Source organism: Rhinatrema bivittatum, chromosome 3, assembly GCF_901001135.1.
Source record: "Rhinatrema bivittatum chromosome 3, aRhiBiv1.1, whole genome shotgun sequence".
In the NCBI taxonomy this organism is placed as follows: Eukaryota; Metazoa; Chordata; class Amphibia; order Gymnophiona; family Rhinatrematidae; genus Rhinatrema; species Rhinatrema bivittatum.
In genome coordinates this window covers 268,208,680-268,225,930 of record NC_042617.1, presented here as the reverse complement: position 1 = coordinate 268,225,930, position 17,251 = coordinate 268,208,680, and the positions used below count along the sequence as shown (strand labels likewise).

Sequence of the window (17,251 nt, the reverse complement as noted above, 5' to 3'; positions counted from 1 at the left end):
TCATCCATTTTTTTTTCGTGTAGAGTTCAGATGAGATTCAGAACATAGTGGAAGAGAAGAAGCAGGCAGAGATTGTAATCGAGGAGACAGTTGTCACCGAGGAGGTCAAGAAAGGAGCAAATGGAAAAGTTGACATTGATGGGCAACTTGATGGGCAGATCCCAACAGTGATGTCTCTCAGGAAAAAAGATTCGACATCACTGTCATCATCTGATAGCAGCAGTAATAGTGAGGATGAAGGGGCAGAATACCAGCCAGATATCAGAATGAATGAGTGTGGCATAAGGGAGGAACCTGAAGAACATTTAGAAGACAGCAAAGAATTTGCAGCTGAGAATGTGCCATATATGGTTGCAGTAGGAGAAGCCAGCTCAATAGTCGTAACAGTTGCACACGTGCAAGATATCACTGAAGCATTAAGCCATGAAGTCACAGTGGTTGTAGATGTATCCGAAGAAAAGAATATATGTGAAGGTGTCAAGCAAGACTTCCAGTTGGAAGAGGTAGAAGATCAGCCCAAAATAAATGGAGATGTCTCTCACATTGATGTTACTCCTCAAATTATTTCTTATTCTGAGGTAAATGGGAAGCACAGGAGGGAAACTAGATTATAAAGGTATTTCTTAGGGGAAAAGGCGTAACTTTCTCCTTCTCCTGTCCTTCCAGTTCTTGTATGGGTGTTTAGCAAGACTTGTCTCTTTTCTGTCATTCAAGGTAGTAAGTGAATCGTTGCCCGCTTCACTTATGGTTTCTGACTTCATTTTCTGCAACTGAAGCACCCAGTAGAGCTCTATAAACCTTCCTGTTACAAATACATCCTCTTATTTTATAGCAAACTATTTTTTCTCCATTCCATATTTTATCATTATTTATGTTGGAAAGTTTCCAAACTTTTTTGTCCTGTTTTGTTTCATTTTAACAGATCTATATCTTGTGTGTAATTGGATATTTGTTGCTGTTAAAATTAATGTATATAGAAGTCTGTAACTTTTTGTCCTCTTGCCTCTCCCTAGTCAGTCTTCTGTTTTTTGTCCTGAGTCTGATTACCCTTTCCTCCAAACGTTTATTGGGTTTATTACAAGCACATAACCTTGAATCAGCATGAATAATAAAAGCTATGCAGTTTTTAAGGTGCTTGTATTTTACATAAACTTGACACAGTAGTTTGAGGTTAAATGTACATGAGGAATACAGTATACTGTATATTTATATATCATTTAAATAGCTTAACTTAATGCTGTACTAAAAAGGATAGGAACTGTTTATGCCCATATGGTTTATTCAGAACATAGATATAACTGTGGTGGTAATTCATTCTGTGCAGCTTGTTATTTTAAAGGAAAAGAAACCAGAAAGAATTTGGAGAATATATAGCAGCAGGAGACTTCTCAGCATAGCTGCTCCATAGCTCAATTAGTATGAGTCTAATATCCAAGTAATTCTGTAACATACAAATTGTATATTTGTACACAGCACAAGTACAATGTGAGAAAAACATAACTGAGGAAAGATAATATGCATCCAGCTAAGGCTAGAATATTTAATCTGATACATTTTCTTCTGATGTTCTTCCAGAGAGATATTAATGACACAACCAAAATGTTAGCATTATCACGGTTTCTTTTGCTGGGTTGCTTTCAAAGCATTGGCTGTTTCAAACTATTGGTTATGGTTATAGGTAATTCCCAATTATAAGTGTTATAAGTAGTAAGTTGCCATGCTGTCTGTCCTCTTTCTTATTTCTCATTCATGTTTTGGAAAGGTAAAACATGAAAAGAACCAAGCTGTCACTTGAATTTGTTTCAGTTCTGTTTTCTAAAGGAGAAAATACCACAATCTGGTATTGTATAACTATATGATATTGGGCAATAACTGTCTTCCATATTCTGCCTTAGCCTCCAGTGGTAAAAACAGAGATGGTGACCATTTCTGATGCAGTACAGAAAATGGAAATCTCCACAAAGGAAGTCCCAATTGTCCAAACGGAAACTAAAACTATCACCTATGAAGCTTCACAGGTAGAGTCTGAATTTTCTGCTGAAATTTTAAAACTCATTCTTGCAATAATAAAATTATTTGTTGGGAATTTTACTGCTATAGTAAGTCCTCTTTTGATACCCATGGAGTTTTGGCAACTGCTATCTTTGAAGAGTTGGACAGGAGTATATGAGAAGCAAGACTGCAATGCCAGTGTGTAAGGGACAGTCTTGTGGAGGTCGCTTTGATGGATGAGAAGAGTTAATTTAGTCTCTTATGAGAGAAAAATAGTGTCATAAGTTATGATTTGTTTATAATGAGTTACCATTATTAGTATGTAGCTTTGTGTGACACACACCTGTCACCATCCTGACCAGTCTGTGTCTCTCTCACACACACACACACACCTCTGTCACCTCCCTGACCAGCCTCTGTCTCTCACACATACACACCCAGGCTCCCATTCACACATGCATGCACTGGGCCTCACCGCTAAACCTGTTCTTCCTTCGTTGCACACTTTACTCTGTCAGGCTCCAGTTCCACTGCGGCTTTACTCTAGCGGTCCTTCTTTTTCACCGCCATGGGGATGAGCTTCCATGGCAGCCTTGCTTTGTGGGGTCAGGCTATCTCTTCGCCGCCATGGGGATGGGCTCCTATGGTGGCCTTGCTTTGCGGGGCGAGCTTCTTAGCTATGGGATGCCCCTTCTTCCTGCCCCACCAGCCAATTGGAGGCTTCTTCCCTTCTTCCTACTCCCACTGGCAGGAAGAAGGGAGGAGGTTTCCGATTCGTCCTTTGGGCAGGAAGAAGGGAAGTACAATTGAGGTAGTGGGACACCAGGAGCCGTGACACCTGCCACTGCTTGGTGACACACTGGTGTGTTGCGACTCACCGGTTGAGTATCACTGGTCTATGGGATAACAGATTGCACCACCTCCTGTAAGCCTAGGCAGGCCTAACTCTAGGAGGATATGTCAAAGCTTATGTGAGAGATTATTCAGCATCTGAAATTGGTTTCCATGGAGGAAATTTGCAACATGGAGTTTGTCTCATTATTATTTGGACACTGACTCCCAATACAACAGTAGGTTTGGTCAATCTATCCTGCAAGTATCTTTAGAGATAGAACCCAATTTCATTGCCCCACCCCTGGCCCATTTTTATTAGTTTGGTTTGCTCTAAAAAAAAAAAAAAAAAAAAAAAAGAAAGAATAAACAAAAAACAGAATTCTGTATTACAAATGGGCAAGCTCCCTATAAAAATGTATTTACACATTGATGCTTTCTTTTTTTTTTGTCTTTCATTCATGGACAACTTATTGCTTGGGATTTCTACTGTGGAGAAAGCAAAGCTGCTTACCTGTACTGTTCTTCAAGGATAGTAAGATACTTCTCCAAGCAATCTCACCTGCCTCCCCCAGCAGTTGGTTTACACCTAAAGCTTTATATAGGGGTGAAGGAGGCTTCGAACAATTGCGATGGCACAGGTTTTCCTGAAAGCCCTTAGTAAGAGCATGAATACATCTCTAGAAGATTCTAGAGAAGAGATCTGCCCTGAGTGCTTTCAGGTGACATCACCATTTGTGATGCATATTAGTATATATTAGCATGCAGCATTAAAAGAATCAGTATTACTCTAATAGCAATTTCAGATCACAAATTGAACACACTGTAGCAAATCTTGACCAGTCTGAGCTCAAGTTAAAGAATTCATTGGTTACCTGTCGCTGAAAGAATAACATACAAAACCCTCACTCTTATCCATAAAGCTCTCCATAATCAAAACATGCAATGGCTCACTGAGCACTTCATTTTTCACAGCTCAAGCAGACCCATTAGGCAGCAACACAGAGCAACACTGCTTATCCCTTCCCCTAAACAGTTTAAACTCAACTCCACCAGAACTCGGGCATTTTCTTTGGCGGGACCCGTCCTATGGAACAAGCTCCCATCCTTCCTGCGTCAAGAACCTTGCCCAAAAAAATGCAAGCAGAACCTTAAAACCTCCCTTTTTAGGCAAGCCTACCCTTAACTACCTACGTCTCCCCTCGGAATCCTTAATTACCTACTCCCCCCCTTGCAACTCTGCTATTCTAACTTATGTGCTATGCATTTGTTATTTAACTAAATGTATTTAATTTTTTGTTCCCATTAATTTACTTGTTACATGTTAAGTTCAACCTTCAGTTAGCCCTTGTTTAAGCCCCCCTGTATTTTATTTATAACCCCTGTATCGTTCATCTTTTTGCGCATTTCCTTGTTCTCTGTAAAGCTTGTTTAGCTACACTTTTTGTTCACTGTAAACCGATGTGATGTTCCCAGCGTGCATCGGTATATAAAAGCCTCTAAATAATAATAAATAATTATAAAAATGAAAGAAATAAATCATTTATAAAACTAATAAAAATGTTTTCAATATGAGGGGGACAATAATTAAGCTGTCCGCATTTGTGCAGACTATGGGTTTTACTCCAGGGGGGAATTCTGCGCACAAAATCTTAAAATTCTGCAAACCTTATATTGGTCAAAATAACACAATTTACATGAGTCTTTAAGTAATTACATTTTAAATTAATACAGAAAAAAGTAATTATTTAAAGATGCAGAATTGTAAATATTTTGAGCAGAATTTCCCTAGAAATTCACTGTAAGTGTCCCTTCCACTCACTTTCTCTACTTCCCTGGCCACTTTGCCCTCTCAGGCCCTAATTCCTCCACCTGCCAGTATCTCTCCCCTCCACCTCTAGGCTCAACCCCTTCCATTCTATTTGCCAGTCCCAGAGTTTGACCCCGTTCTTAGTACTGCCCCTCACACAGGCTCCCTCTCTCACACACATGCTCCCTCTCTCTAATACACACACACACACACACATCCCCTCATATAGGGCCCCCTCTCTTGCATCCACACCCACACAAGCTCCCTTTCTCTTTCACACACACATCCTCACACAGGCTACCTATGTCTCTCTCTCATGCACCCCTTCACACAGGCTCTGTCTCACACATACACAATCCTTTCACATAGACAAGCACCCTCACATATACACAATCCCATTTTCATACACATGAGCTTCCAATCTCTCTCACACATACACACTCCTTCACAATCTCCTCATATAGGCTCCCTCTCTCTGAAACCCACACTCAAGCACCCCCATCCCCACCCTCTTACCTCCCATGCTCTCTCGCAATCTCCTGCTCTCTCTCACCTTCCCCTCCCCTCATATAGGCTCCCTCTCTGAAACTGACACTCAAGCAACCCCCCACCCCCTCTTACCTCCCATGCTCTCTCTCACACACCCTCCTGCTCTCATCCTCCCCTCTCTCACACACACATTCTCTCTCACCGGCATGCTACAAACGGAGCGCGTCCCGCGTTTGCCTCGGGATGCGCTCCATTTGCGGTGAAGATGAAGGCCCGGGCGTGCCTGCAGGTAATTTTTTCAGGCAAAACAAATTGTGTAGGTCTCAAAAATCCAAAAACTACGCATATTGTTTCCCCTTACCTGATCCCATCCACATTGTCTCCCCTCCAAACAATGTAGTTAAAACTATGCACATTGTACAATAATGCATATAATTCTAAATCAGATTCAGATAATGAAGCCAACATTTCTCCTTGGACAAGCAGGATGGTAGTCTTCACCCATGGTGACATTGGTTGGAGCCTGGCATGGAACGTTGATTTCAAAGAATTTAGAGCTTTCAGCATGCCCTACTGAGCATGTGCAACTGTAGTCGTAACCCTGCCCCATAGGCAGAGACCCTCAGACTCTCTTTTTTTTTCCCCACAGAGCTGTGTGTTTGCGGAAGCTGGGTGCTCATTGTATTCAGCTTTGCTGTCGTCTTGCAGTTTTTGAAAGTGATTTTTCTAGAGCTGCAGCTGTTTTCTTCCCTTTTCTCTTAAGGTAGTTTTATCCTATTTTTCCTCTTCTTTCCAACTGTTTGCCAGCTGCATGGTGGGCTTTCTCCTTTGCAGTCTGGCAATCTGTTACTTACAAACACTGGAGTGTTTGGTTTTTTTGTTTTCTTTTTTATCTGTGTCCTCTCCTTGCTCTATCTGTGTTTTCTCTTTTTCCATGGTGCTGACAGGACTGATGAATGCACTCCGGTGATCCATGTAGGCCTCCCTGAGAGAGAGTGTGAGCAGAGCCTGGGCTAGCAACTTGCTGCCACACCTTGGTGCCATGCCCATGAACGGTTGCCCATGCACAGCTGTGACCAGCGCACTGTTCATCTGATGTGTCTGTTGGGACCGCGTCAGTGACCGGGGCCCATCTTCGGAAACCATGGTCACCCTTGATGCCGTCAAGGTCCGGGGTCACTCTTGTTGCCATCAAGGGGCATGATCACCCACGATGCCATAGTGGCCTTCTGTGCCATCTACATCGGTGGAACTGGAGTCTCGCTGCACTGGCTTGGGCATCGAGGGTGCGGAGTACAGCGCAAGTCGACACCCTTGAGGCTGCGCTGCCCTCTATACCGTGATGTTATCGATATTGCGATACCAACGGCGGTGCTGTGGTGCGGAACACTCAATGCCATGGTGCCCTCGATGTACTCAGTCATGGTGCACTCAGTGCCTCTGCGGCACTCTATACTGTGGTGACCATGGTACCATAGATGCCTCTGTGCCCTCGATATCCATGATGCTTTCGATGCCCATGGGGCCCTCAATACCATCAATGCTCTTGATCCATCAAGATGTGTGCATGGCTACCCTCGGGGCTGTCGGTCAAAGTAGTGGCAGGCCCTCGATGCTGTCAAGGTGCATAGCATCGATACTGCAGCAGCCCTCGATGCCATTGAGGTGCGTACCCTTGCTGCCGCGGCCCCTCACTAGGTCGTTGAGGCATGTTGCATCAGTTCCAGCATAATCTCAATGCCATTGCGATGCATACTGCCGCAATACCATTGATGCCCTCGAGACCATCGAGGTGTGGAGCCACTGTAGAGGCCTTCAGACCACCAATGCCTCTCATTGCTGCCTCGACAACATTAAGCTCCACCGATCAGACACCAGGTTCACCATTGAGTGCCCTGATCACTTCTAAGGCCATCAACTGTTGGGGCTCTCTGAAGCCCCCACATTGACCCTGCAGCCCTCACGTTTCAAGAATTTTTGGCTTCTTACGGATCAAGCGCAGGGGTAGCCATCTACTCTAGGCACCCTGGTGCGCTAGTGCATCCGTACGCAGTGGTCCAGTGCCGTCAGGGCTCCTGGGTGGTGTCCACTATGGAGCACTGAGAAGCTCAGAGCTGTCCCTTCAGCCGATGATCCCAGCATTGGAGGCCCCACCAGGATGTGCATACCATCAATGTTAATGGGCGCTAGCGAGGCTATCATCAGCCATAATGCATGCAAGGTCATCGAGCTCGCAGCATCGTCACCCCCGGATGAATAAGTGAGCCAAGGGGAATTTCAATTGGCACTGGTGGTCATTGGTTCTTTTTGGCATCGGTGATTTGTGGATGGGCTGCAGGGCCTCTCCCTGCAGATGTCCATGGCTTCCTTGGTCAATACCTTCAGGCCGAGTCCCCGTCAGAGCCCCCCATCTATGGGCACCTGTGGCGCCAGGTGCCCATAGACGGGGATGTCGCTATTTACCGTCGAGCTGAATATAGTTTGGTTTAGCGCAGACTAGGCCCTTGGTGCAGAGTTGCTGGGTGCCCAGTGGTGGCTTTACGTTGGGCAGCGCAAAAGTGCCATGGGCTGTACGGGCACAGTCACCGCTCTGGACACCAGTGTTTGCAGTCGGAGATTGCAGGACATGTCCACAGTACTTCATAAGCACCTGCGATCGCCAGGGACTTTGCTGCTGTCGTTCCCTGCAGGACTCGCAGGTGAGCCGCTTCCGAGACAGTTTCAAGGGCACACCTCCCGAAGTGTTATCAGGTACTGGAAGGAGGTGATGCCATAGATTGCCACCCTCCACCATGTCTTACCCAGAGCACCAGTGGTGCTGGGAATGCCATATTCACACTGTTCTTTCCACTCTGCTGGGAGTTACTGTGATGTTGACTGAAGTTTGCATGGTTGGGAAAGATAAGGCATCTGATCCAAGTGCTTCAGATGCTGAAAGGCGGCATTCTCCCTGTTTATGCAGTCCTCAGCCATACTAGGGTTCTGCCATCTTTCGTCATGGTCTCATCTACTGCGTCAGTCCGCACTGCATAGTGCTGAGGAGCTCTGATGGAGGGAGGTGTCATTACACACTCTGTGCTTGGTCATGGGGCAGCATGTAGCCAACGATTCTGGCATATGGTTCTCTGCCCTTTCTCCCACAAGCGAAGCGCTTAAGATCATAGGTCTGCCACCATTTGTGGATGGGCTACCACTGCATGAGTTCCTCCCAGCGTGCTTTCGCAGCAGAGGGCTTCCAGTTGCCCTCTGGGGTGTGTGTATGTGTGCGCTTTTTCCCTCTGGGCGGTCACAACAGGTTGTATTCCACAGCTGCAGGACTGATTTAGGACTGCATTAGTGGACATCGAGAGAGTGGCTTGGGAATCCTCTCCTTTCTCAGCAAAAGAATGTGTCTTTTGACCTCTGCCATGTCAAACTCCCCTTTCTTGTAGAACAGTCCGTGAGGCTCTGTCCCTGAAAAGATTTTGGGGTTTTTTTTCTCTGAATTGGCACGTTTCCATGGAGGCCAGGGCCGGGGAGCGGCAGCAAGAGGTTGTTGGACCATCTTCAGCTGGGGCCCCTCCAGAGACTGCAGTGGCGACATCCCCTATCCAAGACTGGCTGCCTATAGTGGGTTGGTCGCTTCGGCACCTCAGCAATCAGTGATTGTTCCTCTCCTTCAGGGAGTTGCTAGGTCTTTTGGGATTGGGAGGCCCCAATCCCAATGCTTCCCTCTCCCCTCTGGAAGGAGAAATTCGACTGAGTTCCAGGGCAACCCTTTTGGGTTTCCATCTGGACACCAGACTGTGCACCCATTTGAGGGGTGTCCCTCGTTTTCCATTCCCGGACAAGGGATGGCACTACTCTGACTGGAGCCAGCCCCAAGAACAGTCGAGAATAGCATTCTCCCTTGAGCGCTCTAAGATGCAGCAGGTTTGTCCATAAGGAAGCCTGTCCAGTGTTGCTCCCCGGTGACCCTCCAGGGTTCCCTTTGTCTGAGAGTCACTCTGGAATCTGCTGGACTCTGTGGGCGTTATCTTTAAGGATCACTATCGTCACTCTGTGAGGAGAGTTTCAGTCCATCAGCTGGGCGATTGTTCCTTTCATCCTTTTACCATGTCCATGGCTGAGGGAGTTGGGGATGAGTACCCCGCAACAGAAGCACTGCCCTCTGCTCGCAGTAGCATGCACATGCAGCTCCCTGGCTTCCTATCTCCTAGTGGAGCCTTTGGGATTTCTCCCCTGGGGCAACCACCCTCAGTTTCCGCTGTTTTAAGAAGACTGTGGACTCCATCTCAGTGTGTTACTCCCTGCTGGTTAAAGCAGTGAGTTGTTCGCTTGGGGTTGATAGACAACCGGGCGACTTGTCCTTGCCACTGATCTGCCTCCTTGTGTTTTTCGCTCCTTCCCACTTCCGATTAGATTGTCAGGGGAAGGAGAGTTAAAGCTAAGGTGCTCGTGGTATATCTCTGTATACCTGTAGGGAAGGATACACCACATTTTTTCCACTTATTTTCGCCATTCTCTAGCCAATACTACCTTAATTTTTCTCATTCTCCAGGTTGCCCAAAGGGCCTTCCTGCTACCTTGCGATCCTGTGACAGAATAGATTAACCTTTTCTGGCAGGTGCACTTGAGTAAGCTTCAGGCCTATTTCATCTCCCTGCTTGGGAGTTTTGGGCTACAGGTCTGTTTTGGGGATTGTCTCTCATCCACTGAAACCCTTGATGCTGTCCTTTGCGGTCAGCTAGGTCTGATGCTTCGGCACGCAGTGTCTGTCCCAGGCCTTGTCGTGGTTTACTGCTTGTTCTTCCAAGTGTTCTGCCCATTCGGCCAACCAGCCAAACCAGGACACTCTTCTACAGATACATTTGATCCTTTGGATGTTGGAGGGCGACAGTTTCTTTCTGGAGGGCTCTTGGGCCCCAGTTTGGTTTTTGTTTTTGTTTTAACACCGAAGAAAACTTGTGCGGTTTTTGTCCAAGAGTCTCTCTTGTTTACATTTCTGGGTCCTTTCTGTATCCAGGAAAGATGTAGATCCACTGTTTTTGTCAGGGTTTACTTATCAGGAACCCTATTTGTACTGTTTTCCGTGATGTAGAGTTTGCTTCTGCTTGCACTTGCATCACTCCTCTGCCTCAGGCATCCCTGCTATGCATGAAGGTTTTTGTGTCTCAGTCTTTTCTATGACTTTATTTGTAGAACCCAACTCTTCTCCAGCCTGCACCCCTGGTGGGTCGGCTGCCTCTCAGGAAAAAGGAGGGAGGTAGTGCTCCAGCACTATGTGGTTTCCTGCTTTGTCCTGCTCGGACAGCCTAGAGCTAGGGATTCACCCATCCCTGCTATCCTAAGAGAACACGTGTTACAGGTAAGCAACTCTGCTTTCTGGATTAGAGGAAATTTTACTTCTCAAATGTTCTCTCCATTTCCCTTTCCAACGATTCATATTTGTATACCTCCTTTCTCAAAAAATTTGTTATAAAATTCTCTTACAGAGCAATATGATTTTAACCTATTCTTATTGGGGTTTAAACCAGCTGCAGCCCTTACAATCTAAATATAACATATTGAAAATACTTGCAACAAGGTAGTTTGTAGCAGTTTGTGGCTACAAAAATGTTTCCTAGAAATTCAAATGTAACATAAGAATAAGAAAACAATAAACAAAATTCCTCTTCAAATCAGCAACTGCTTTTTTTCATTCAAGTTTTTGTAACCATTGCCATGTCTATAAAAATTTAAAACCTTAAATTCTTCATATAGGACATAAAGACATAATCACGACCAGATGTATTACTCAGTCATAAGATTCTTAGAACAAAGCTGCTGACTGTGGATGCTGCACAGCAGTCAGCAACCTGAGGTCCTGAATCCAGCACAATCCCTCACATCCTGATCCGCGGATGTATTCGTCTGTCTAGGAACCTCACCAACTCAATAGTTTTATAGGCCCAGTGCACGGGATTTCCTGTGGGTGTACCCTGATGACTGGAGTAATAGATTTTGGTTCTGTGCATTGCTGTTCTTTTGCTGCTTTTCTTCTGTAACCCGGTTTGATTCCTGACCATTGCTTCCCTTTGACTTTGTACGTACTCTGCCTGCGCCAACCTTTTGCTTGCATCTTGACTGATTACCCTGACCTTGGCCTGCCTCCTGACATTGCACAAACTCTACCTGCCTCAATCCTGCCCGTCTGACCACATTTCTCCCTCCTAATTCTGTTCTGGTGTCATGGTCCTGACCATCGGATGCTGCGAGTCCACTATCTAATCCATGACAATTCAAAAACAGTCAAACAATACAGCTCCTATTAAAATACGATTTTTCTTATTACAGCTACCAAGCTATTGAACTAAACTAGCTAATATTTAGGAATTATATAGTAAATTAAAATCCAAACTATTCAGTTTAGTAGGTTAAGAAGACACCCTTAACAATTGGTAAACAGGCTGTTTCATCAATTCCATATACCTATCTTAAATATTTACAGCCTAGCCTTAAATTAAAATCCCCAGCTTGGTTTTTTGAACAATTCTTAAATTATATCAGAGTATTTTTTAAATTCTGTACTTCACACCACAAATTAACATTATCTTTAATCGATTCTAGACTCTGAGCCATTTATCTGGAGATGAGCAGTCTGCCAGTCACAGAAATGGGTCATATGATTACACATGCTGAACAGAGGGAATATTCTAAGCCTTTCTTTACTCATATGCGGCAGTTCTCTGTCTGGAAATGTTCTCTTGTTTTATCTGCCATGCCCAATGGACATGTTTTCGTCAACATGCTAATGGTTTTAAAGTTTGGTCTTATCATTGGTGTTTCTATCAAAAAAAAACCAAAACCTCCCTGAAAGTCCCCTAGTTTCTAAACTATGGTGTGCTGATCAAATCCACATTCAGGCTAAGAAACATAGAAACATAGAAATGACGGCAGAAGAAGACCAAATGGCCCATCCAGTCTGCCCAGCAAGCTTCACACATTTTTTCTCTCATACTTATCTGTTTCTCTTAGCTCTTGGTTCTATTTCCCTTCATGCCTCAGTGCCCCCCTCTATGATAATCCTAGACTCTAGGCTTTTTGGGAAGAGCATTACTGAAATTCTGTTCCAGTTGTGCATAGGTTCTTACCATATCTTCATGATGCAGTTTTTATGGATACACAATAATGGAGGAAGCCCAGGTATTTGCTGAGTTTCTCCCCCAGGGCAAGCAGGCTGAATTCGATCATCTAATGGATACTGGTGAGGAACATGAAAAGTACTGATCTGCACTGTCCATGGCACTTTTGAAATGTCACTGAGAGCCACCGCCATGGCAGTTGATACCTGTAAACTCTTACGGTTGCAGGCCACAGGTCTTCAGGAAGATATGCAGGGAAGACTTGAGTCATGCCATGCAGTGGTGGCACTATCTTTGGAGATAAGATCAAGAAAATAGTGATTTTCATAAGTGACCAACTTTCTACACTTCAGATTATATCTATTGCCTCTTCCAGGCCACCTTTGACATCTTGGAAGGTTTTACAGTGGGTCAACTAGGAAACAGTTTTGCCCTCAAAAGAAACACTTCCCAGAGCTTACTTGTCCAAGGCAATAGGACTAAAGCAGTCACCAACAGATGTCCTAATCCCTGTACAGCCAACCAGTCAAAACTATGTTGGGGTTTAGATTGGACTGAAAGTAGAATCCCAGCCTGTGTTATGGAGGATCTCTTTATAAGAGGACAGTTGAAATTTTCATAACCATTGCCCCATTTTAATCTGTCAGCTAGGTCCTCTGTATTGTAAAGTACAGATTCAGATTGCATTTATTTGGAATACTTCCAAAACACCAATCCACAAGAGCATTTAGGCATATTCAACCTGTGCAGTTTTCCAGATTGGAATTACATTCCACCTTGCAGGCTAAAGCAAATGAGAGGGCAAAGATTTTACTCTAGGTGTTTCCTGGTCCCCCAAAAATCTGAAAACTTCATCCCATCTTAAACATAAGGATCATGCACTAGCTCTTAAATGGAAAAATTCAAGATGGCTATCCTCGACTCAGTTTTTCCTGTAATAAACAAGCAAGACTAGCTGTGTTCTCAAGATTGTGTGGAAATTTAAACTGACACAGAAAAGTGAGCAAGTCACAGGAAGTATCTGTTTTGTAGTCCGGCCACAGCACCTGCCCTTTTAATCTAGCATCACTCTGCGGGTATGTACAAAATGTCTTGTAGTCATAAAGGCAATTGTACACAAACTGGGGCTACATATGTCTCCCTAGCTGAGTGCTTAACTGATAAAGGGCACATCTCAAAAAAGAGCAGACTAGATCACCATCAGGGTCCCGCAGTCACTAGGGTTCATTACCAATTTCCGCAACTCCAACTTGAATCTGATACCAAAATTGGAATTCATAGGGGCTTTGCTAAAGACAACATGGGCTATGGAATTTCTCCTCACCAAAAGAGCCAATAATATTGTGGCCACAATGGAGGAGATAATTCAGAGTCCGCAAACATTTGCTTGGTCTATGTTGAGAATGCTAGGGCCTAGTATTTTACATGGTTCATGCAACTTCCATTATTTATATTTCCAATGGACCCTAAAATCTGAGTGTAACCAAGCCACACAGACTTAAGAGTATCTGTGTCATGGAAGAGCTCAGACCCTCCCTGTCTTCGTGGTTCTTGTGTTTGTTTGACCTGACATTTATCCTTTCAAATTCCCCAGTTCCAGTGATCTCTCTATGAAAAGATTATATATCGACCATATGGAGTTAAGGGACAGTCTTTGAATGCTCTGAAGGCTTTCAAAAATCAGGTGGCCAACAAAATTGTCCTACCTGAGCAAGAAGGGAGAAACAGGATTAGTTCTCCTGTGTCAGTGTTTGGAACTAGGCCATGTCTCGCAGAATGCCGCTTAGTGCCACTTCCTTGCAAACAGACTCTCTTGTCATATGGGCTCTTGAGTGGTCTCTGAATCAGAAAGTAGTAAACAAAATATTCTTTCAGTGAACCTTGACTACACAAGGGAAATCTGTTTGTAACAGCCCTGAACAGAAAAGTACAGTCTTCTGCCTCTTCTGGGAGGGGCAGGTGGGGACAAGTCTTCTGTATGTTTGTTCACTAATAGCTCTAGTGGCCAAAAGGTTAATTAAAATCAGAAGGGACAGTAAAACTGTGCATCATAACTCCATTTTGGCTGAAAGCGATTTGGTTTCCACTCCTGTTAGCAGGTATCCTGCAGCCTTGGTTACACATAATGAGGGATCATTTTTCCAACAGGATATCCAGTCTCTGACTCCCCATAGCCTGCAGATTGAGGGGAATGTATTATGGTCCCTTGGTTTCTGTGATAGTGTCTTGGATCCTTCTCGCTTCTAGGAAGGAATTCAGTAGATGATTTTACTGCTTTAACAGTAACGGTGAACGTTTGCCATGTGGTATAAGGCCAAAGCACTAGATTTTTTTTCTCTTACACCACACAAAACTGTTTGAATGCCTTCTTCATCTCTATCTGCCTCTAACCAACGTTCAGGCCGATTCAGTAAATTCCGCAGGAGAGCGGGCAAACGCTTGCTCTCCCGGGGCGTGCACAGGCCACTCGCCCGTGCACGCGATATAGTATGTAAATGAGGCCCGGCGGTAGAAACGGGCAAAAGGAGGCGCTAGGGACATTAGTGCGTCCCTAGCGCCTCCTTTTTGACAGGAGCGGCGGCTGTCAGCGGGTTTGACAGCTGACATTCAATTTTGCCGGCGTCTGTTCTCGAGCCCGCTGACAGCCATGGGCTCGGAAACCGAACGCCGACAAAATTGAGCGGCCACTTTTTGACCCGACAGCTGCCGGCCGACTTCCAATTGTTTTTTTTATTTATTTTTTTTTTTTAAACTTTTTTTTACTCTTCGGGACCTCAGACTTAATATCGCCATGATATTAAGTCAGAGGGTGCACAGAAAAGCAGTTTTTACTGCTTTTCTGTGCACTTTCCCGGTGCCGGAAGAAATTAGCACCTACCTTTGGGTAGGCGCTAATTTCTGAAAGTAAAATGTGCGGCTTGGCTGCACATTTTACTTTCTGAATCGAGCGCGAATACCTAATAGGGCCATCAACATGCATTTGCATGTTAAGGGTGCTATTAGGTTCGGCGGGTTGGATGCGCATTTTCCGCCCCTTACTGAATAAGGGGTAAGGGAAAACGCGCGTCCAATGGCAGGGTAACAGTGTGCTCCGTCGGAGCACACTGTACTGTATTGGCTTGTGTGTTAGGATTCACAACAGTGCAATTAATGCTTATCGCCAACATGTAGAAGAGAACCCATTTTCTGCACATCCTACTGTCAGATATATCCATTCATCCAAACAGATGAATGGATAATAAATAAATGACCTGTTTAATAATAAATAATAATAATTTTTAATAATAAATAAATGACCTGTTCTCCAAGCTGCGAATCCCTACTAGACATGCTGTCAAGTTTAAACTTCATCCTTCAGGTGAACAACCCTACTCACAAAGCAGGTCACACACTTGACCTGATTTTCACCAATAACTTCTTCACGAACACTTCCATTTCTCACAACCCAGTTCCATGGTCTGACCACCATCTCTTATTTTGCAAGTCTCAAACAAACTACAACTACACAACAAATAATAACTCTACAAAAAAATCCTTCAAATTCCGTCCTCCTTTTCAAACGAATCTTCTCCTTCAAGAGCTAGGACTTCAACTAGTAAATCTAGATTTATCAAACATAAACAACGCTATCCATTCCTGGTCTGCAATCACTGAAACAACCGCTAACATCATTAACCCGGAGAAGATCAAACGGCTAAAGAAAAAAAACGAAATTCAAAACCCCTGGTTTAACACCACCCTAAAAAACATGAAATCAGCTCTCAGGAAAACAGAGAAAGAATGGCAAAAAAATAAGCTACCTGCTACACAACAAAAATACCGTACACAATTAGCGGCCTACAAAAAATCAATCCAAAACACAAAACGGAACTACTACGGCTCTAAAATTATTAATTCCTCTAACAAACCCAAATCCTTGTTCAACTTTGTAAATAACCTCATTTCTGATATCTCCACCTCCAACGCAACTATCACCAATAAAAACCTAAGCCAAGATTTAGCCTTCTTCTTTAAGGACAAAATCTCCAAAATAACAGATACCTTTAACTCCACTTCAAGCTTCAGTTTTCAATCATCAACAATTAACATCCCTCCTTGGCTTGAATTCAGACCTATCTCCTTCATAGAAACAGAAAAAATGCTGAAGAAAATCAACCCTGCACGACACGAACTTGACACCATTCCCACCCAAGCACTTAAAGAAATTGCTTATCCTTTAGCTCCAACAATTTCAGCAATCATCAACAAGTCGCTCGAGGAAGGTGAGCTGCCTCCCAAGTTAAAAACTGCCACCATCACATCCTTATTAAAGAAAAAAAACCTCAACCCAGATGACCTAAACAACTACCGCCCAATCTCCAACCTACCCTTTTTCGCCAAAATGATTGAGAAGGCAGCTTTGAAACAACTCAACGAACATCTAGACGATAACAAAATTCTCTTTCCCTCCCAATTCGGCTTCAGAAAGAACCACAGCACTGAAACCCTCCTACTTAACCTCTCCAATACCATCCTACGAGGACTTGACAACAAAAAAGGATACCTCCTGATTCTTTTAGACCTCTCTGCAGCCTTCGACACAGTGGATCATAAAATTCTCATCTCATGTCTAGAATCCATCGGACTAGCTGGCAAGACTCTTAGTTGGTTTACATCCTTCCTCAATAATAGACACTTCAAAGTTTCTCACAACAATTGCTCATCAAATCCCATCCCCCTCGAAACAGGTGTGCCACAAGGTTCAGCACTTTCACCCACCTTATTCAACATTTACCTTACCCCTCTTTGCCATCTCCTATCTAGACTCGACATAACGTATTACATGTATGCCGATGATATACAATTCCTCATTCCAATTTCCTCCTCAATAGAAGATGCTTTGTCTAAAGCAGCTTCACACCTAGACACAATCAGAAACATGCTAATTCATCTCAAACTATGTCTAAATACCAGCAAAACTGAATGTATCCTAATTGCCAAAAAAAATCCTGATCATAAAACAATTCCTCCCTTCCACTTTGATAAG

General features: G+C 44.0%; 1 protein-coding gene across 13 annotated transcripts in view; it reads left to right on the top strand.

The window, feature by feature from the left end:
- EPB41L2 (erythrocyte membrane protein band 4.1 like 2) overlaps positions 1-17,251 on the top strand; it is a 647,115-nt gene that overhangs the window by 556,324 nt on the left and 73,540 nt on the right. For 12 of the 13 annotated variants that reach the window (XM_029594566.1, XM_029594575.1, XM_029594573.1 and 9 more), the window contains 2 exons: positions 24-578; positions 1,896-2,018. In XM_029594566.1, coding sequence (XP_029450426.1) covers positions 24-578; positions 1,896-2,018 — 678 coding nt within the window. The remainder of the gene's footprint in view (positions 1-23; positions 579-1,895; positions 2,019-17,251) is intronic. The other variant, XM_029594576.1, reaches the window with a different exon arrangement.